Raw genomic sequence first — 22,226 nt, forward strand, 5'->3', positions numbered from 1 at the left:
AACTCTCAAGTCGTCTGTAAATAGTTTCTATTACGTATGCAGATTCTTATATACTGAGTTTCTTTAACTGAAGAATGTTTAGTTCTAGCTCTGTGGAAATATACTAACGGGGTCAGTGGCTCTCAAACATGAGTACATGAAATACTGCCAACTCAAAACCATGAGTGTCCATTGGTGTCAAGTCCATCCTAAACTTTTTCCCATTTCCTACACTTTCGGTCTTAAAATGTCACTTGTTTTATGAAAAGACACCATTTTTTTTTTTTTTTTTTTTTTTTTTTTGTTATTTTTTAAATGCTCTTAGTTTGGTAAAATAAAGCAGTCTCAATCTGACGTGATTCCCTAAAACTTATTTTGGAATTTCACTAAAAAATGAAAGTGCAATGTGTGGGAACCCCTGACCTAAGTAACAATGGAGAGGAAGGTGATGCCCATATGATCAATAAGTCAGTCTAAAACAGAAAATTGACAAAGTTACATAGAGCTCAAATAGAAAAAGATACTTGCTGTCAAATTTTCGGCCATCATACTGGAAGGCGCTGAAAGAATCTGAATGACTATCCGAGCTGATAAGATCACTGCTCCCTGCACTGGCAGGAGAAGTCCATTCTGAAGGCACACCTGGGTCATCAATAGGGCGCATTTGGTTCTGCTTGTTTAGAATATCAGGGAGGTCTTTGGGAATTTCAAGGCTTCCTGGACTACTTCCTCTTCTTGTCACAGTCTAAAAATTCAAAGAAACATTGTACCATTAAAAAAAAAAACACAAAAAAAAACAAAAAACAATTTTTATTAACAATCAGAAAATATTTCTGAGATAATCATAATCATAATATTATACATTGAAATTTAATGCCTGAATAGGAAGGAGGAAACCACATTCATTAAAGGATCTGCACAACTGTTGGAGCTGGAGCCTCAACTGTCGTTGGTCTGCTTAAAACAAAGACCCAAATATCAGAGAGTGGTGGGCCTGGGACTCTTAACCCCAATGGGACCCATGGAGTGAACGTAAGTTAGAAAGAGCAGTGTATCTGATTGGAAAAAGAGATAGTAGGAAGCAGCAAAGAAAGAAGAGCAAAGGGAGCATTCTATAAGTTTTATCCACTTAAGAAAAAAATTAAATAACCTAAAAAGAGGGGTGGGTATGTAATGCAGCTACAGACTTTCACTAAAGACAAGCTGAAAGCCAAATGGACTCTGACCATTAAAAAAAAATCATTTCTACATATACTTATCATTTTTCTTTAACAATTAAGCATTATTAGGGATAATGTAGCTTTATTTTCATTTTGCCACAATCCCAATTTTCAGGATAAAGATAACTTTAAAATCTATTCTAAAGTTATCTGGAATAATTAAGCAATATTTGTGCTATCAAAACTATGGAAGCTGGGCCAGAAGACCTCCATTGCTATCTTTCTTGCCATGGGCTTGGTAGCTGGCACTAAGGCAACCTGTGGGCAGAGACAAAAATAAACGTGGAGATGAGGAAAGCAGTGGCTTAAACCTTTGGAGTTGAACAAACAGAAATAATTCTAACCTTTCATCTTGGTCAAAACTAAAATCCTCCTGCTTTATGTCTTTAGATGAAAAATATTATAAAATATAACTTTGGCAATCAATTAAGAAAAAGGGTTACATTTTTGGAGAGGGCTATTTTGAATATAAATTTCCTCATAAATATAGATACATAAGTAAATACCTTCTAATTTTCTACCTCCCTCCTTAAAACCAAATAAATAAGATAAAACTTACTGAGGCATTACCACTTCGAAGTCGTTCTGCTATAAACTCATCCATCAGATCAGGAACATTAGCACTGCTGCTGCCAATATCACTATTAAGAGGGGGCAGTTTGGGGCTTGTGTCCTCTTTATTGACTAAAAATAAATAAATAACTCCATATAGTGAGGACAGACTTAACTGCATTTTCTAAATTTGAAACAAACAGAAAAAACAACAAAGTACTATGCCATATCGATTATCTGCCAAACATGCATTTATGAAAATTTCCCTCCTCTTAGATTTAATTTTAAGAATTAGTAAATTGGTATTTACTTCATTTAACTAAGCAAATGTTAGTCAATCTTCAGTATAACCTTAAACAGCAAGAAAGCTTATAGATAAGCACTAGCTGAAGTTAGGTTAATATTGCCTATAAAGAAACTGGTATATTTACCTTCTTCCTCCCTCTATGCTTCTATTTAGAGCCTTAATAATTTATAATTCCTTTTTGTCTCAAAGAATATTTGCAACAAATATTTCCTTTGAATCTATGAAAATCTCAATGGGGCACAAATGCACTTCAGTTTGGGTATTTATATATAAAAAATTCTATGTTTTGACATAATGTTTCTTTCCACTATTAAATTTAATTGTATAAATTAGTGCCTTAAGAAAATAGTGGTCTATTTTTATAAAGGTTTTTCTTTAAAAAAAGAAAACCATAATAATTATTTCACTTTTTTTCTGACTATGGCATACATTATGATTTATATTAACAAGAAAGATTTAACACTTGGGAAGCTAACTTATAGAAAATAAGATTATTTATTTCACTGTTATGCTGTTGAAAAGTTGATTTCTCTGCAAGGAACACTGTTTATATTCCTAATGAACTACAAAGCATTACATATTTTAAAAAAAAATACACTGATCAGAAGCTCATTGTGAAATACCATTATCTTTATATTACTGGCCAGGCTTTGCCAAGCTGTCAAATACTGCCCTCAAGTGGCATTAATGGCTCAATGCAAGATGCATTAAATAGCGTTCTGTTAATCATGCTAACAAAATCAGGTTAAAACAAATTAAATCAAAACCTACCTTACTGCTGAAAGTTAATTTTCTATATCAGTAAAGTTACTTTATTTTAACTCTGAATCAAGACAAAACTGTTACCATAATCTTGCTTTCTGTAATCTGTCCATAGAGGTTCCATATTTAAATCATGATTGGATATGATGAAACCTTTATGTACATCTAAAATCTCAGAAAAAAACAAATAAGTGTTTCAAGAATGTAACTTGCACTCTATACAAATGAATGCAAAAGTGAAAAGCCTACAGCATATTTGGAAATGGCTTAAATGAAAAGTAACTACATCTACTTTGTGATTTAAGAAATAATTTCCTCTTCAATGTTAGACTGTTAACTAAAAATGCTGGTGCTGGTAGTAGGATCTTGATTTCTATTATATTATATAATGTCAAAGAAATTTGCTACCAGAAAAAACTAAATACATCAGCAGTAAAAAAAAAAATGAATTCAGATATAGCGAGTTTCCTTTTAAATATAAACTATAGTGAGGCAGAGAAGAAAGATTTCCAACTCCTTAGTAAACTTAATTAAAAGGCTCATGTCATAGACAAACTCAGAGAGAAAAACACTTGATTTAGGTAGCCTTCAAAATGTCATTAAAAATTTCCTATTTCCTTTTTCCTTCCTGTCTTGTTCAGCAGCAAAGAGGTTTAACTAAATGCCTTACAAGGGAAATTAGTAATTTAAATAAAAATTTTATGCTGGGAAAAATACAGCTGGGAAAAGGCGCATGCATAACCAAACAGAGAGAAAGCAGTGACCATCCCAAAGCTTTTTGATTGCTGATAGCTTGCTTCAGTTGCATTAAGCCAAACTGATGCCGTCTTTCTCCTTTTGCGCTCTGCACACTATTAGTGCTCACCTGCAGCTTTCCTTCCAAAATAGCCCATTACATGACTGTACAGATCCCTCAGTGGAGCCTCTGGTGGCATTCTGTTCTGCCTCTGTGGGGAAACATTTGCCTTCGGCTTCGAAAGAGCATGTACAACAGTTTTATAAACGCCACCCAGGGAGCCCTGCTGCAGTCCTGCCTCATGACTGGATGACCTAAGAGTACTACGGCCACCTAACTGATTATTTGCAATTCCTTCTTTTTGTAATGTGATGGTGGAAATCTCTGTAGATTCCTTAATTGTTTTGCTACTCACTGATGCTGTACTCATTGTATCTAGAGGCCTGTACACACCAGGTCTGACTAGCTCTGTAACACTACTTGGGTTGCTGGTATGGGTGTTGCTTGTGTTGCTATTGCTACCACTACTAAAGCCACTGAGTTTCCGTAGTCTCGTCTTCCATGGAGCCTCTTTGTTTTCCAGAGGATTATAAAACTGAACTGACTCTGTAGATGGTCTAAAAGTAACATGAACACTATTTCGTTTTTTAGTTGCAATTTTCATGATTTTGGCTCTATGAGTTACTGTTTCAGACAAGCTCCTTTTAGTTGGAGAAGGCTTGCTAGTGTTTGTAACACGAGGCATTCTGTGGTTAACAGGTGCTTTTAGTGTAGCTTTCTTGGCATGCATAACATGTGGGAGGGTAATTTTTTCATTAATTTGCACACCCTTAAGCTTTTCAATTAGTGTTACATCTACACAGGCATCTAATTCTGTGGCTGTTTGTCTATATAGGTATTTTCTCTTTTCTTTATCACAAGGACTATCTGAAGTAGGTGCCTCCAACTGTTTATCACTGCTCAGTTGCTCAAATTTTTCAGAAGTTTGTGCTTTTATAAAACTGTCTAACTGGTTAGGTGCAGTATTACTCATGAAGACAGCTGAGTTTGGTTCTTTTTGGAACTGTCTGTTTTCAGGAGTTCCAACAAAAGGGGTGATATTTTCTGATTTAATTTCCTGGTCTATGTATTCTAATTTATCTAAGGATGATTCTTCATCCCTATTTACTGCAATAATCACTTCCTGAGATACTCCATCTTTACCTATCTCATTTTTACTATGAATTTCCTGATTTTCCTTAAAGTATTCTTTCAGAGAGGAAAGAAGATTGTCATCTCCTTCAAGGTCAATGTACTGGATTTGTTCAAAAGCTGAATCTGCAAGTTCTACTGGACCTATTAAATGACAAAGATGATCATATATGCTATCACCAACTTCCAGAGAAGACTCTCTACTATGAGTATCAGTGATGTGGCTTTCAGTGGATCTAGTTATTGAAGAAGCCTCTGTGGAACTCTGCAAGCTTGGCGCATGACGGGATGAACTGTCAATGACAGGAACTGCACCTTTGGCTCGTTCAACAGAGAATGGTTCCAAGATGTCAGAAGTACTGCTACTTCGAGGCAATGGTTGTTCTTCATTCAAAGCACCAAAAACTTCATTTCCAGTGTCTTCACTTTGTGAAAAATGTCTGACTCTAGTTGGGCGGGGAAGTATCTGAGCATCATCAATATCTGCAAAAGAGAAAAATTATGTAGAGTAGGAACTACATGAATATAAACAGCATTAATATCAACCATATCCTAAACATATACTTCAAAATAAAAAATTCTTAGATTTTTTTTTTTTGCAAGCTCAATGAAAGAAAAACCATTAAAAACAAATCTGTTTAAAAAAAAATTGGGGGCAAAAGCCAATATAGGATGAGTGTCTATGAGTTAGAAAGCTACCAGGATACATTTTAAAAAGTTAACATGCACTGAAACAGTGAGGTGATGAAACATTTGGAAGTGCAGTTAAAGATAGAACTGTGCCAATAAACCAAGCAATTCAAATTTGCTGTTTAATTTTTCCTATTTAAAAATTTAAGTTCCAAACAGAAGAAGTTTGGACATTAACACATAAAGCCAATTCAAAATATCCCATTATAGACTCCTATAGCTTTCCTATTTTCTAGGGTCTCAAAAAGTCTTCTGCCTTCCTTCCTAAGCAGGCAAGAGCATGGCAGGTTCTTTTTTTCAAAGCCTGCCTATCTATTTAACCACACAGTAGAAATGGAAAACTTTCTCTCTTGCTAAAGTTCTCTTTGTCAGGAAACTATTTATCTGTTCTGAGGTGTTCCAGTACATTTTATTATAGTATTAAAATTTATTCATCCCCATGAAATAAAATTAATACATTACAAAAAATAAAATTTTACTTTTTTCACTTTTGACACAAACACAATTTATCTACTAGAAGAAACCTTACCTGCCTACCATCAGTCCTTTCCAATACACAAATATCAAATCCTAAAAACTGTAACTATGGCTTTTTATATATCTTTTTAAGAATCAAAGATTTTGGGGTCAAAATGGACAATAGAGACACCCAATTCAATTCTATTACAGATAAGAAAATTGAGGCCTAAAAAGGTTAAGTCACTTTCTCAAATTTATAATCATAAAGTTTGAAAAACTGACTTAGTGTTCCATATCATTGCACTGTTTTTGCTGCCTTAATTGCTATGTATATGATAAATCCTCAAAAATATTTATGAAACTGAAAATCACAAGATTTAGTAATATTTAACTTCAGATATACACAAATTCTCAAAGAGGAACTGTAGAAGTAAAATACAAGGCCAATGAATCCATCATGGTCATTTCAAGTTACCTAGAAATAACTAAGGAAATTTTTCAGAAGCCAGCAAAATATAATGAAAAAAAAAAAAGAACAAAAAGTTAGATGTTGCTACTTAAAAAGCATGTAACCCAAATGTTACAAGTAATAGAACTATAATTGAATAACTAAAATGAGAAAATTCAGATTCAGAGTAAAGCACTGACTTGTCCAAGATCACAAAGTAATTTACTGATGGGTGTAGAACTTAGGTTTTCTTACCCTAGACTTCAACGTCAGTTTCTTCATTTATAAAATGGGGATAGTAATTCATCCATGCTATTGATGAAAAGAGGCTGGTCCTTGTGCTACTTCATTACTACCCCCTCCTTGTGTGAGTTCCAAGAAGTACTGCATTGTATCAAATTTACATTAAAAGAGGTTTGTATAATGCTGAAAATATATTCCTGAAGATATACATGTAGACTCCCAAAAAGGTCAAATATACAGAATCCCTTCAAGTTAAGAAATATACATATATTTTTAAAAACATTTTGTGGTTAAGCTGAGAGAAATATGATTTTAAACATGATACTGCCTTTCTTCCTCATACACTCAGAAAGTCTTTAAATGAAAAGAGAAATATTTCCTTACAATTTATGTATACACTTATGTCTTTATACTGATTAAGTGTTTGTTATTATAGCACATAACTAATGCAAATCTGTGCATACTGACAAATGTAAATACTTTGGTTTGTTTTATCTCCTATGATAGATCGTAAGAACCTCTGCCTCGAGAACACACATTATATTTAACATGCACTGAAAGTTTCTTTTACAAAGTATCCTATCAGGATTCAACAGAGGATAGAGACTATGTAACACCTCCATAAAAATTCTTAAGAATTTTATAGTTGGAATCTCATCTTATCAGCTCTAAGTTCAAAACTGAGATCTCAAAACCTTACTAAAATCAAATGTTCTGAGGCTAGTAAATACCTGAACTTCAGAAAATAAATGTAGAATATTAGCTTTAATTGTCAGTTTCCTTTGGCTATTTTATAATATTTTCATTCTAAAGATGCCAATAAACATTACTGTGAAGTTCTGTTTTTAGGAATTTCTCCCCCAAACCCAGTCCTCACCTGCATATTTGGAAACTTTACCATCATGTCAGCCTAAGTGTTTCTTCCTTCTAAAATTCTGTCACTAAATAAGACTAACACTTTCATGCATGTTTAAGAGAACAAGAGCTTTTAAAAAAAAGTAAGTGAATATTTATCTAACAATAATGTACTGTTGGAGAATGTAAATATTTTTAAAAATTTTAAAACTTTAAACATAGTTCTCAGGGAAGCACATGATAATACTGATTCTATACAATCAAAGAAAAAATAATTGCTGACAAGAAATCAAGTCAGCACTTGAATTAGGCATAATTACTCTAACAAGACTTTAATTTAATTAAGCAACTTTGTTAAGGAGAAAAAGAATGAATAATAGCTCAAATATGCCAGGCACTATTCCAAGCACCTTACATATATTAAGTCATTTAATCTTCACAGAAACCCTGTGAGGTGGGTATTATTACCCCCATTTCACAGATGAAGAAACTGTTTAAGTAACAATTATACAGCTGGAAAAGTGGAGAGCTTGGATGTGAAGTGAGACAGAGAATATCCATGCCTCTCAATCTCTTGAATAACATGTTATGATTTATATTTGTGAAATAATCTAATTTTTTAAATGAAAACGTTTTAGGTAAAAATTAACTATTTTTAAGAAAGTAAGAAGTAACTAAGTGATTTACCTCTATAAAGATAAGTATCTTAAAAAATCAAAACTGAGCCAAATACAAATATTAATAAATTATACAGAGGAAAACAGCTGATGAATGTTGTATTCAGTTGCTAAAAATAATGGTGTTATCAGTTTTAAATAAAAATGACCTTCAAAACAACTTAATTATGCTGCTTATAGTAACCTTGGAAAACAGCAACCTTTAGGTTAAAGTATTTTAATCTAAAGTATTAGTAAACCACTTAATGAGCAAAGCAAAAAAAAGTTTTTAACAAATTAAAAAGAAAAGTTTTGAACACTGAGAAAATGACTCCTATAAATCATACAAAGTTCTAGAAATGTCAACTTTTATCTCTGGAGTACCTTAAAAATGTTTAGCATTAGTGTTAGAAATTATTTCTGGATTAAAAAATAGTTCTTTTTTTATGAATATTCTGTCTCAAAGAAGAGTCTCCTTTGCTAGTTCAGAAGACGAAGTGTAAATTAAAGTGTAATAATAGCTTGTAATATATAAGAAAAATACTTATTTCCACTAGAATTTAAGTTTCTTGAGGATTTTTGTCTTGTTCATCACAATATCCCCATTGCTTGAAATAGTGCTTATCATATAGTGGGGGCTGAATGACTACTAGTAGAGGGAAATTATGTCTTTTATATAAGAAATTAGTGACAGTTAATTAGTAAAAGTCAAGCTAGTTCCTCAGGAAGAAACCCTCTTAAGTTACAATAGAAAAGTTTAATAATTTCTAAAATGAAGTACAGAATCAAGTGCCAAAAGCCCTCTAACCAAAGTTAAAAATTTTTTATCAGTCACAAACTTTAAGTGTCAGTAATAATATTTTTATACCTCCTGAATTCATAAACTCATTTACACTAGCTTGCATAGAAACTGATGCCATCCTGAAGTTCAAGTTCCTTCTGCTTAATTATCTAAAGGAAGTAACAATTTCCTTTTAAATTTCATAAATTCTTGCCTATTTGGGCAACAATGGCAATATACCTTTAAAGTAAGTATTACAGAGTATTTATGTTTTAAATTTTGTTACTAACACAGGTTAGTAAAAACTCCACATCTTTTTAAGAATAGATATTTAATATGTAAATAATTCAAAACAGTAACTAAAGTGTTGAAAGTAAAATCTTATGAAAAGACTTAAAAGCAATAGACTATGCTCATACTTCCAAAACCACGTGGTTGTTCAGAAGTTCAAAATAAATAATTTTAATATTTAGTCCCCCAAACTATCTTCTACTTTTTTATTCTTCTAAAATTGTTTCTCTGACTTTTAAATTCTGGAAATAGACAAATAACCAATATATTTGTTAAGAAAATCATAATGGTTTATGAACATGTATCAATGTTTGACTTAGCTTCAAATTTTTGACATTTTCTTTTAAAAACATGAATTATTTTAGCAAAAATGTAACTTGGAATTATGCTAGTACCAGCAGCTTACAGGTGAAAAGGCTATGAAAGATAAATATCTTATTGCATATTAGTGAGAGGTAGAAAGAAATTCCTGGATTATGCAAAGAATGGCACATTTGCTTGGTGAGAGACAGAAAATTCTCTTTCTGATTAAGGTTTTATTTTTAGCTATAAAAGTTAATTTGCTTAAGAATGATGATTCACATTTCTGGTTTCTCTTTACTCAAATTTATTAGGAAAATAAAGATTGTAGTCTGCACTAGGAATTTGTGAAAGTACAATCTAGTGCAGTAATTCTTAGTGATGGATGAGAGGGAGGACAGGGAGTGTGTGCTTGCCCAAACATCAGAATTACTCATAGAGCTTTTAAAAAAGATGTTAGACGCTTAAAAACCCCAGCATATTATATCAAAATCTGGGGCAGGGGCCTGGGAAAATAATTTTTTTCAATTGTTACAGATGAGTCTGGTGTTAAGTATTAGTTTCACTAACAGTGCCAATAACCTTAAACTGCAGTTTACATGGTCTCCAGAGATTCAGCTATTCAACTAGTTTAGCCTATACAAAGCTATGTTATATAGCATCACACTCACAACAATGTAGGAAAAATGGACATCTAACCAAAAATGTTGTAAGAGAAAAAAGAGCTAGACCAAAATAGGACAGAAAACTGATGGTCCAGCCTTAAACATTTTAGTATTTTTTTTTTTTAAAGGAATTTCATTTTGCCCCAATAATTATTCAAGAACGTCAGGTAAACAGTCCTCTGAAAATTTCTAGATCCAACCAAATGTTAGAGTGATTGCCTTTGTCTACGAGTAGTTTCGTTATTTTGAGAAAGTAATTACAGAAACCTCAATTCCTGATCTCAGTTATACACCAAGGATATATTTTGAGTTCATTTAAGCCTGCTCACATGAGGGAGAGACATAAAACACACAAAAAAAATCTAGAACATTTTTTGTTGTTAGGTAGTTCACTTTTCTTATTAATTCTCTATATATACTGAACCGTTCTAAAATAAAATTTGCCCAAATTTGGAAAAAAAAACATAAGCAAATAAATAGTTTGGCTGGTTGAGAATCTAGGACTACAGTAATTTTCTATTTTAAATTTCACACTATTTTTTAAAAATCTGTTCATATAGCTCCTTTTCCTTCTGTCTATATTTTGACTAACACATGAAGAAGCCTCCAGGCCTTCAATTTGCCTCCAAGAATCACAGAGGTAATAACCAACCCAACAGTTCAGATTTCTACTGCATAAACTGGTATAAGAATAATCCTGTCCAATTTTTATAGCAGCTAATTTTTAAAATTATTAGGTTTTGTTGTCTCCCAAATTTGTTCTCTGGAACTTTAACGCTGTAGCATGTCAGTATGTATACCTGGGAAAGTGCGCAATGCTCAAATAAGTTTGAAAAATATTGGGTTAAATGCTTGTTTTTTTAAATTACAAAACTTCCATGGATCTTTAATATGTTTATTTGCACCAAGAATTTTTAATTCTTCTCTATACACCTATTAACATGTCCAGGACTGTGTTTACTACTGGAAAATGCTGACGTCATTCACAAGTCAGTTTTCAGGAAAGGAAAGTTTTTGCCACTAATTTAAAATGACATGCTTCTTGCTTATTTTAAGTCCCTTGCTTATTTTAAGTCCTCAGAGTGCTGTCTTGGGGGAAATGATTTTTAATCAAAATGACTAATTATGGTTTTACATTTTAACACATGCATTAAAAAGTTATCAATAATTATTGGTTTTGGAGAATATTTTAATATATTATTCCATATAATCTACATTTTCTAAGATGAACATTAATTATTTTGATAATCATATACAAAGTTTGTTTGGTGACTGATGTCTTGTTATCTCAATCTTTAAATCTATGATAGAGGACAAAATGAAAACAAACAAAACTGCCATTTAGGAAAGGAAAGTTCTCTTTAAACAGATTTTTCTGAATTATATGTTTACTGTAAAGCAAGAATTCTAAAATAGGAACTACTTACTCATCCTGGCTAAAGCACTACTTTAGAACACTTTAAAGGAGATAATCTCATCTTTGCTTATTTTAGCCCTCCAAAATTATTTTAGTACTGAATATGCATATTTGCCAAAATATATAAGTTGCAAACTAGAAATTGTGACACGTTTTATTCTTAGAAAACATATTTTCCTGACATTTTTTAAAAAGAGAATATTTGATCAAACCAAACTTTTAAAAATTAGCAGCCAAAACTAATTTTAATTTTTCTAAGCATGTTAAAAAGTGGTTACATTAAATACTATAAATATATTCCCAAAAAAAGCCTGAAGCAAAAAATATATCTAAGAGAAATTTACAAGTTGGGAGTTTCCTTTAAGCTGTATCTAATTTAGTTATAAGAACAGAAACATTGCTTCATTTGCTAATTTAAATAATTATATTTAAATATAGCTATCTGATGCAAGCAATTAAAACCATAGCTATGTTTATAGGAAGGTTTAGTGCTTAAATGTAGCACTGATGAGACAAAATAACATCCCCTAATTAAGTCTCCTATGTAACAAAATTTGTGCCATTTTCTCCTATTAAATTTTATATTATTCCATCTATATGTTTTCTAATCTAACTACTTTTTTGTGTTGATAGCTTAAAATATTCAGGTTGCCCAATTCTAATAGTGTAAAGTATATTTATTTATGCTTCAAATCCTTGAGCATACAGGTTTGGATTTGAGGCCAAATTTTCTATTTTACTATTGCTGCTAATCAATTAAACTGCAATATCAACTACCATGTTCATTATAAATTATTTCTAATTAATTGTATTATGGTTTCATAATATATATCAAAAAATATCATGAAGAATATTCCAAATTAACTTTCAAGGTATTCTGAACTATAAACAAACATATCATATCCAATAGTTTTATGTTTTATTATCTTACAAGTCAGTCAAACATTTTGAAGAAAGCAAATACTAGGTTTCTCATTTATAATATTTCCAAAAAATACCAAACAGAAGAGTGTCTTTGTTTCTACATATATTAACTCTCAATTTTGTACCCTTCTTTGGGAGAAATCTTTGATCTTAATGGGATTAGGGATGGTGGATGGGACTTCACCTGAAATATCACTATTATTAATAAAAATGCACCTTGCCTCTGCATGTCTACATCTACTAGGAACTGAAAGGGTAGAGAGACAGACTGTTTGGAAAAAACAAAAAAAAAAACCCAGCTACCCCAGCAAAAGTGGCAATTTCAGAGAAATACTACTAAAAAGTGGGACAGGAAAGTACCTAACAACATATGTTTCTTTAACCTAGCACATTTTGGGTAGTAACTACATTTACCAAAAGTTTACTTCAGTTTAAAAGACAAGGCACTGTATGTTTTTATTTATACACAATAGAAAAAAATCAGACAAAACTAATCTAGCTTGATAAAAATCAAAAAGCGTTGTGCTGGTGCTGGGGAGCACTGACTAAAGTGAAAGGGTCACTTGGGAACTTTTTGGGGTAATGGAAACCGTTCTATCTTGCTTGGACTGATGATTAACAGCATGTGTAAAATTCTCAAAATTCATTGAACTGATCAAGATCTGTGCATTTCATTGTGTTAATTAAACTTTAATAAAAGAGGAGATCATTCCAGTACGGATCAAGGACCTAGATGGAATTGCAAAGCTGAGCAGGTTTTGAAGCTCCCTGGGAGTTGGGGCTTCACAGATAGTTTCTTTATTTGGTTTAAAAATGAGTGAATTCTTAGAATTCCACAAACTATTAAAATCTAATATAATACATAGATTTATGCCAAAGCAATTTTTTAAATTATGTATTAATTACGTACTTCCCTGTATCATTGATTTATCTTGCTTAGTTCTATTACTACAGATGATGGAGAATGAAATATTCAAGATTTACTACAGCATTAACAAAACAATGGGAAATTTAAAGTCAATTCTCTGATTATCATCTTCCAACTCATCTCCTGTGAAATATCTATAATGACATAAATATTCATTACCACTTCTTTTAACCACCTGATAGAGGAAAATCAAACAGAAACAAAAAAAAGTTGGCCATTTACAACCAAAAATATTGTACATTGGCACAGCACTACACTTAGCACTTCCAGAATGAACTGCAAGGATAGCATTAGAGTTCAAATAACTCACATACTGATTTCTCATCACTTTCCCAATTTCCCACACCTCCCCCAAAGAAATTAACTTTGAAGAGCTTATTTGATTAAACAAAATTTGAAAGCAGAAGGATTAACAAGTGAAAAAAGGTGGTGCAGAAATTAGCAGAGGTGGCACTACCTGAAAGCTCATCAGAAAGGGGAGTGAGAACAATATCAGGCAAGAAGGGTTTGGAAGTATGGATCAGAACAGGAGCACTTTTAGCACTGCGTATATAGGCCGATGGCAGAGCACATTCACCAATGGATCGGCTTCTCATGGCTTTAAAAAAGGAAAAGAAAGAAGTGGGGAAGGAAAAAAGAAGAGTGACTATAATGAAAGCTTGTGTCACAGAAAAAGCAGCAACAGAGAAAACAAAGATATAAAGGAAGGAAAATTTAAATTAAAACATTTCAGCACTGCAAATACTGACAAGCTGTAAGAAAAAAAATCAGAGAACACACAAGACATTTTGAATGTAAATTTTCTGGTGCAAAGCAGGAAATGCTTTTTATTGTTAGCAGTTACAATGGTATAGCATTAAAAAACAGCAGACACTGTTGTTGAAAGTTCATTGAACGGAAACACTGAAAAGAACCCAATACTGTAGTTCAAAGAACTTTTTAGTATCATCTTTGGACATTTCTCAAGGCGACTGTGAGTCATTCTTCTTAATGAAGCTGAATTTCAAGAACAAATCATTCCTACTCTCAAACTCTCCCCCTAATAAGGTTTCTAAGACACCTTTTTAGAAAATTTTATATAATTCATAATAAAAAAGATCAGACAGTTAGTATTTGTTCCTGGTAAGAGAGGAATGCTTGATCAAATCAGTATACTGAAGTATATTTTTATATGAAAATATAATATTATACTTAATAGTACAATTATAAAAATGTGCTACCATCAATTTTAACAAATGTTCGACACCAATGCAAGGTGTTAATAATATGGTGATACATGGGAATCCTGTTATTTTATGCATGATTGTTCTGCAAACACACAACTTCTAAAATAAAGAAAAAATTTTTAAGTAGAAACATTTATAGAAAATAGGATTTGAAATCAGCATGAAGACTGAGGTTCTTGAGAAACAAAACAATTTATTCTTATTCAAATTTTAAGCATATTATTCAAAAACTTAATTTTTAAAAGTTAAAAACTTAAAAACTGGAGTATCTTTCAAAAATTGCATTTGTATAGGTCTCTGGTAATTTCTTAAAAAGAGTCACCAGCTCACAAAATTAAAGACAGATTTTAATTCAATTAGAAATAATAAATTAATATTCAAGTTTATACTTCTCAGAGATATTTGACTTAAATTCTAGTATGGGGATTCTTGATTAAATTAAGTTATATGTACCGTTATTTATGAATAGAGAAATTAAAAGAAATAATATTGCAAATATCCAGAGTACTAGTGATTATGGCAAAAAAAAAAAAAATTGGAATGCTAACATCAATTCAAAATGTTGGGTTTTCCTGATTACTGGGAACACCTGGTTCCCTGATACCTCAATTTCATAGCTTGTCACACAAGGCCTTTATACAATCTACCACTGAAGCTTCATCTTCTCCTACTGTCTTCCCATGCTCCTATGAAACGTAATTTTAAAATGTTGCCTGAAAATTTCATGTTCTTTCATAGTAACATGTGTTCATGCGTATTGCTAATGTCCTTGGCCTTTTCTTCTTGATAAACTCCTTCACACTCAAAATGTCATCTCATCTGTGAAACTTTTCAGACTCTCTCATATAATTAATTACTCTATTGGCAATTCAGCATGAACAAAACAGACAAGAAATCTTGCTTTTGCAAAGCTTATGACCTACTTTTATGGAACTGCATATTTTTATGTCAGTCTCCCAACTCTTCAAATGCAAGACCATCTACTTTTATCTCTATATCCCTAGTACCTGATGCATATGAGTTCAACAAATCTTTACTGAAATGAATAGCTACATTTAGGTATGAGTCCAGCATAATCATTTGAAAAGAAAAGAAAGTTCAAAAAATGCTGCAAAATGTGGAGGGTTTTTGAATATATTAAAATAGTGGCAAGAATTTACCTTCCCTCTATAGCTTCAATGCAATGTTTCAAAGAGAAGTGTATTTTAAAATAAAATTGAATTTGTGTAGGCCACTTACTCTAAAACATGTATACAAAATGTCAGAATCCAGCCCCATTTGAGATTTCCTGCTAGCTTCCTCTCATTCTTACCAATACGAACAATTCCACAATCCAATTTGAAATGAAAGTTATATTGGCTTCCAGATACTCATTCATTAAAATTTGTTAGAAGGAAAGATACAAACATACAAGCAAAACTTAAAGTACTGCTTATTAAAACAAAAGGTAAAATACTACCTACAGCTATAATCAGACGTGAGCTTTTAAAGTAAAGATATTTCTTTTAAATCTGAACTGAATCAAATTCTAGGTTTCTTCTATTTTCCCCTCAGGGATAATTCTTTGGAGATAATAATTCTTCTGTTCCTTCTCTTTTGCCAATATGAAAAAAGAGCTTGGCATTTCTCTTACTACTTTTTCTGTATTTGGTGTTAAGTATGTTACGATCATGAATGAATTCTTCAAAAAATGCACCCCTCCTTTTGTTACTTAACTGTGGGTCTCTATGCATACATGGAAGTCTGTCAAGTGCCTCCACAGTTGTGTAACACTTCACTGTAGAAAATTACTTACAGTGAATTAGCTACTGGGATCTTTGGGAATTTAATCTGAAAGCCTGAGGTGGAGAATCTCTGTATAGTCATTGACTTTCCTATTGCCACATGCATTTCTACGCCAGAAACAATAGTAATCTTCTTAAATCTGGAATACACTTTATTTTAGAAGGTCAGTATGGAAAATATAGCATCAAAAACTAAAAACAATTTTTCAAACCCACAATGATGCCAATTTTTGAAGGCTTCCTACCCCTACCCCTCTCAAAATAAAAAAGAAAAAGAAAAAAGAAAAATAAATACTCTCAAACATAAATTTATGTTGAACCATAAAATATACATACTATATCAAAAGTTGTACCCTGTAAAGAAAAAAAAAAATCATGGACAGCAAATGTTATGGATCACTAAAAGCACACAAATGTACAAAATAAACATGAGGAAGGCAATCTGGCATTTACTCATTTCTAAAATGTTACACATCTTTCTCTCCATTTGTAAAATGACATTATGTATATATTCCTATCCATTGGCAGAAATACCTTTTCAAAAGTCCCCACATTTAGGCCCATTGACATTACAAATATAAAATAAAAGGAAATTTTGAAAACAAAAGAAGTGGTATGATATTTGCTCCTAAAGCCAAATACCAGGTCCTAAATCAAAACTTCAAAAAAAATAGAATAAATGAGTATATTCTAAAATAAATCCCTAAATCATTGCAACCTCCTTCAATATTTGTTGACATAAGCAAAACCTTAGATATGTCTCCAGGCAAGTATTTTGAACTGAAATTTAAACTTGTTATATATTAATAACTGAAAATTTTTCTAAAGGCCATCCTAGGGAGTTGGGGGATAAAAGGATTATGCTATGCTTAATATTTTTTAATTGCAGACAAGATCCCTTTATTTTTTTGATGAGAAAATAATTTAGAATTTTTCTTAACAGAATTTCAACCTGAAAATTCTAAAAAGCAGCCTTTAGGTCTTAGAATATCATATGGCAAAATTACTGCTTTGCAAATTTCAACAGACTATTGTACTAGTGTCCTCATGAACCATAAGGGCTTCAGGTGCTTACATCAGTTTGGACTACTAGTATAAACAAAGCCATTTAAGTGAAAAGTTATATATTCTATTACTCTATTACTTTGAGTTGGGTAACTCAAAGACATGGGAAAATATGACAGTTTCAATAAGAGATAAAATGATTTGTTATTAAAGGGAATGCTACTAAAAAGAGAACTATAAATTAAACTCAAAATTATGATCAATATATTACCCCCCAAAGAAGTCATAACATAATTAAGAAATGGAGACTTATAAAAACTTTAAAATAAAAAAATTTCACAGATAAATCTATCATTATCTCAAATGTCTAAATTGCTTTCTGTTCCAAAAGAATATAAACATATTTTTAATGAGTATTGCTGGGACTGTTTCTCAGGAAAACAGGTTATAGTAAAACACCATGATAGAAACTGTGGAGCTTCTTTTCCATTTTACCATTCATGATACAACCACTCTTCTCTCAATTTACAAATCACGGTATCAGCTTTAACACAAATTCATCCAATACTGGTAATAGAATAACGAACAAGAAAGACCACATTTCTGCCGAGGGAACTTTATAGCCTAGCAGGGAAGAAGAAAGTTAAATAGAATTTACAAATATGGTGAGTGATAAAAAAGGGAAATTAAGGAATGTTAGAAAAGTATTTGTCTGGTTTAAGAGTCAGAGAAGGTCTAATGCAAACTCTGACTTAAAAAATGAGTCATTTAGCAAGGAAAAGGGGGCTACCATGAGTACTCAGGGGAGAGAAAAAATGATTTTCAAAACCTTTAATTGAGAGGAAGTAAAGAAGAGAAAACAGTATAGTGAAGACCTCCTAAACACATATGCTTATATCATAGCTTATGCAAATAAAAAGAAGATAGTTGAGTAATAAGGAAAAAAAGCACAAAAATCAGTAACTATTAAGGGAACTATACACATAAGAAAACTGACTACAGAGTCCAAGATTAAGTTTTTGAACTCATCTTTTAATAATAATGACAATATTAATATTAGTAATAGTGAAGGAAGAATAGATGCAAGTTCTATACTTCAAGAACTTTTATTTTTAGAGAATACTTAAATCACTACAGACTCAGGATAGGCAGATGAATAAAACATGGATTCTGTCCTCAAAAAAATACTGTAAAAGGGGAAACAAGTACATAAATAACAATAGGTGGAGATGGCATCTATGTTAGGGTTTGAAAATGAGTAGAAATAAAGTAAATTCTAAGCAAAGAACTTGGCATAGGTAAGCAGACAGGACAACTCAGGGCTTATTCAGTAACTCTTTTTTGGCTTGTATATACAATAAGCAAAAGCAAATTAGTAAGAAATTATACCAGAAAAATCAGTTAAAGCAAAATAGGATTGGTCCTAAATATTAGGGTAAGGCATATGGATTTGAATTTCTCAGCATGGGAAGGTCTCTAACTTTTTGAGGGGAGGGGAATAAAATGTACTTTAAGCTAAAGATGAATCTGACAAAATGTATAAAATGGATGAGAACAGCTCCTCTTCAATTCTCTTGGGTATATATACCTAGCAGCGGAATTGCTGAATCACAGGATAACTCTATATTTAACTCTGTGAGGAACTGCCAAACTTTTCCCAAAGTGGCTGTGCCATTTTACAACCCTGCCAGCAATGTATGACGACTGAAATTTCTCTCACATCCTCACTAACACTTCTTACTGTCTGTGTTTTTTGATGATAGCTCTCCTAGTGGATGTGAAGTGGTTTCTCTCTATGGTTTTGATTTGCATTTTGCTAATAATGTTGGGCATCTATGCTCTTACCAGCCATTTATATATCTTTGAAGAAACGTCTATTCAAATCCTTCACCCTTTTTAAGTTGGGTTATTTGTCTTTTTCCCACATATTTTTAAAGTCTAAAGTTAATGTTATAAAACAACCACCTCCTACCCAACCCCGAACAAGACAAGGATTTCACATCATTTAAACTCTTTACACGCTTCCTAACTTACATATTATGGATATCCAGCATTTTAAATCTGTCCTTTAATTTAAAAATGATAGATCATTATTACTGCATCCAGACAATGTCTATTTAGATTTACCTACACATTTATCAATTTCTTTGACCATTTATTCCTTATTGTAGCTCAGACCTTAAGTGTGGGGGAATGTTTCTCTTTCCTGAAGTATTTTTTTAGAAGTTCATTTAGCAAAAATCAGTTGATACCAAATTCTTTTAAATGTTGTCTTTATTTTATCCTTGTTCTTGAAAGACAGTTTTTCTCAATACATAATTATATATTACTTTTCTTGGTATTTTGAAGATACTATCCCATTGTTCTTTGTCTTCCATTGTTGGTGCTTTTGGCCTAGTTGTCATTCTTTAGTAGGTGATCTACTTTTACTCTCTACAGCCTTTAAGCTCTTTTCTTTGCCCTTCTATTCTACAGTGGTGTCACTGCAATGTGTTTAGGTATGAGTTTCTACTTATTTATTCCATCTGGTATACTCTGTTTCTGTCACTATAGATTCTTACATTCCATCAAGTATTTGTTATCCTTCAAATATTGCCTCTCCTCCATTCTCTCCTCCTGAAATTCCATATTAGACCATCACATCCTATTCTATATATCTCTTAATCTCTAAATCATATTTTCTATTTTCTTGCCATACTGTGCTGCATTCTGTGTAATTTCTTCAAATCTCTCTTACAGGTCACTGACTGATTCTTCCTCTCTTCAGTTATAAATTACCTGAAGTTTTTTTCTTTCAGCAATTATGTATTTTTTTTATTTCTAAAAGTTCTTTGATCATTTTTTGAGTCTATCATTTTGTTCTTTTATGCATGGTATTTTACATTCTGAAAAATAATTCCAATATCTGAAATTACTCATGGATCTGAATCTGTTTTCTTTTTGGTAACTCACATAGTTTGTTTCCTTGTTTACGAAATAATTGTGATATCATATTTTGTTGATTTTAATCTGTGGAATTTTGGGAGGCCTAACTGTGAATGCATTCCTCCAGAGGTAATTTACATTTGGTTGTGCCAACTGCCAAGAAATATTAGCAACCTGACATCAATTTTTGTCCTTGTCAAGATCCCCAGCTTAATGCAGAAGTTTTAACTTCAGTCCTCCAACTCTGAAGCTTACCCAGATCTTTATCTGGATCCCAGAAGTATTATCACCATTTACTTCAGAGTCATCCCACGTTTTTGGTGTGCTTACTGCGTGCCACTCCATTTTCAGTTCAAAGCTTTGTTTCTCTATTTTGACCAGGGAAGTGGGGTGACCAAAGAGAATCTTAGAGATTTCCCTGACTTTTCACAAACCCAGAAATGCAACAAAAAGGAAGGAAGAATATCTAATTTAAAAGGTAGCTCCAGAATATCAAGTTCATTATATAGCCAGTAGTAGAAGTCCTCAAATGACTTAGAAAACAAAACAAAACAAAAAAAAAACAACTTTTTTTTTTTTTTTAAAGTAGAAAAAGTAGATTTATTGGGTCTTAAAACTGAAAATACCCAGGGACAGACAGGGCTTATTTCAGACCCAGCTGATACTCCTAGGAGACAAGCTCTCTCTCCCTGCTTTTCCTCACTGCCTGGGATTACTCCTTTCTTAGAGAGCTATCTTCTGAAGAGGGCAAGACTGTTCCAGAAGCACATGCTCCTGGGTTCCAATTACAGGAGAAACAAAGAACACCTCTTCCTAGGGCAGCTCCAGCAAAATCCTCTACTACAAATGCTTTGCCCTACAGGACAAATATCCATACCAAGCACAGAAATGAGAAAAGAGAGGGCGTGGTTCATGGGAGGGAAATCTGAGCAGTTACTGAAATAAGAGGAAGCAGATGCTTCAAGATTAAAACAAATATACATCACTTTAAGCTGGAAATGTATTTTTTTCTTAAGAAATAATTAACAGAGGCTTCCACTGGGACAAGGGAGTAAGGGTGGAGTAGGCATATATTTTTCACTGTGTACTATTCTTTACCATTGAAATTGTTTACCCATGTACATGTACTACCTTTTTGAAAATCACAATTGAAATTTTTTTCATATAATTTTAGTTCTTAAAAATGATACCTAAAAAAAAAAAGATACCTGTATATAAATTCCGTAACTCTTACTCAGAGTAGGCTTTCAACATGTGAACAGTAAAATCAGACATTAACAGGTAGCATATTATATCAGTACCATATAAAATACCAGAGATTTAGGCACTTTATCAAACAAATGTTTAGAAATAAATGAGGTTATCCAGTCCTCAGCTGCACAATTTAAGACTGCTGAGTCCCTATTTACACACTTTAAAATTGTCACATTAACTGGACCATGAACCCTCAACACCAGCATTCCTCTTTTCTAATTGAGGAAACAAAACAGAACCAACTTCTGAACTTCGCAGACCACATAAAATCCACCATATGTCAAGAGTTCACTTTAACTGACGAGAGGAACCCAAGTCAAAGAAATTCGAAGTTAATACTAAGGATTTCCAAGTTACATTACCTTCCATTCTCTGCATTTTCTGCATAGATTTTAGATCTATGCTTCCTGATTGTATATTTAGGCTTTGGGGCTCCCTGCAGTGCTCCAACAGCATGTTCTAATTTAACATCTAGACATGCTCTGTACATAACACAGTAATGAGAGTGATGTCTTACTCCATTAAGTTAAAAATTTTAAAGGCTTGTCTGATTAGAGACTGGTATGCTTTTACAAAAAACAAAACAAAACAAAACAAAAAAACACTGACATAGAGGGCTATCCAACCA

At 32.3% G+C, this 22,226-nt stretch overlaps 1 protein-coding gene across 7 annotated transcripts in view; it reads right to left on the reverse strand.

The window, feature by feature from the left end:
- RALGAPA1 (Ral GTPase activating protein catalytic subunit alpha 1) overlaps window positions 1-22,226 on the reverse strand; it is a 384,096-nt gene that overhangs the window by 187,538 nt on the left and 174,332 nt on the right. For 3 of the 7 annotated variants that reach the window (XM_037834821.1, XM_037834822.1, XM_037834824.1), the window contains exons 17-20: window positions 13,862-14,002; window positions 3,686-5,230; window positions 1,759-1,883; window positions 508-724 (exon numbers count right to left, since the gene is read on the reverse strand). In XM_037834821.1, coding sequence (XP_037690749.1) covers window positions 508-724; window positions 1,759-1,883; window positions 3,686-5,230; window positions 13,862-14,002 — 2,028 coding nt within the window. The remainder of the gene's footprint in view (window positions 1-507; window positions 725-1,758; window positions 1,884-3,685; window positions 5,231-13,861; window positions 14,003-22,226) is intronic. The other 4 variants (XM_037834827.1, XM_037834826.1, XM_037834825.1 and 1 more) reach the window with 3 other exon arrangements.

This window comes from Choloepus didactylus, chromosome 4, assembly GCF_015220235.1.
Source record: "Choloepus didactylus isolate mChoDid1 chromosome 4, mChoDid1.pri, whole genome shotgun sequence".
Classification (NCBI taxonomy): Eukaryota; Metazoa; Chordata; class Mammalia; order Pilosa; family Megalonychidae; genus Choloepus; species Choloepus didactylus.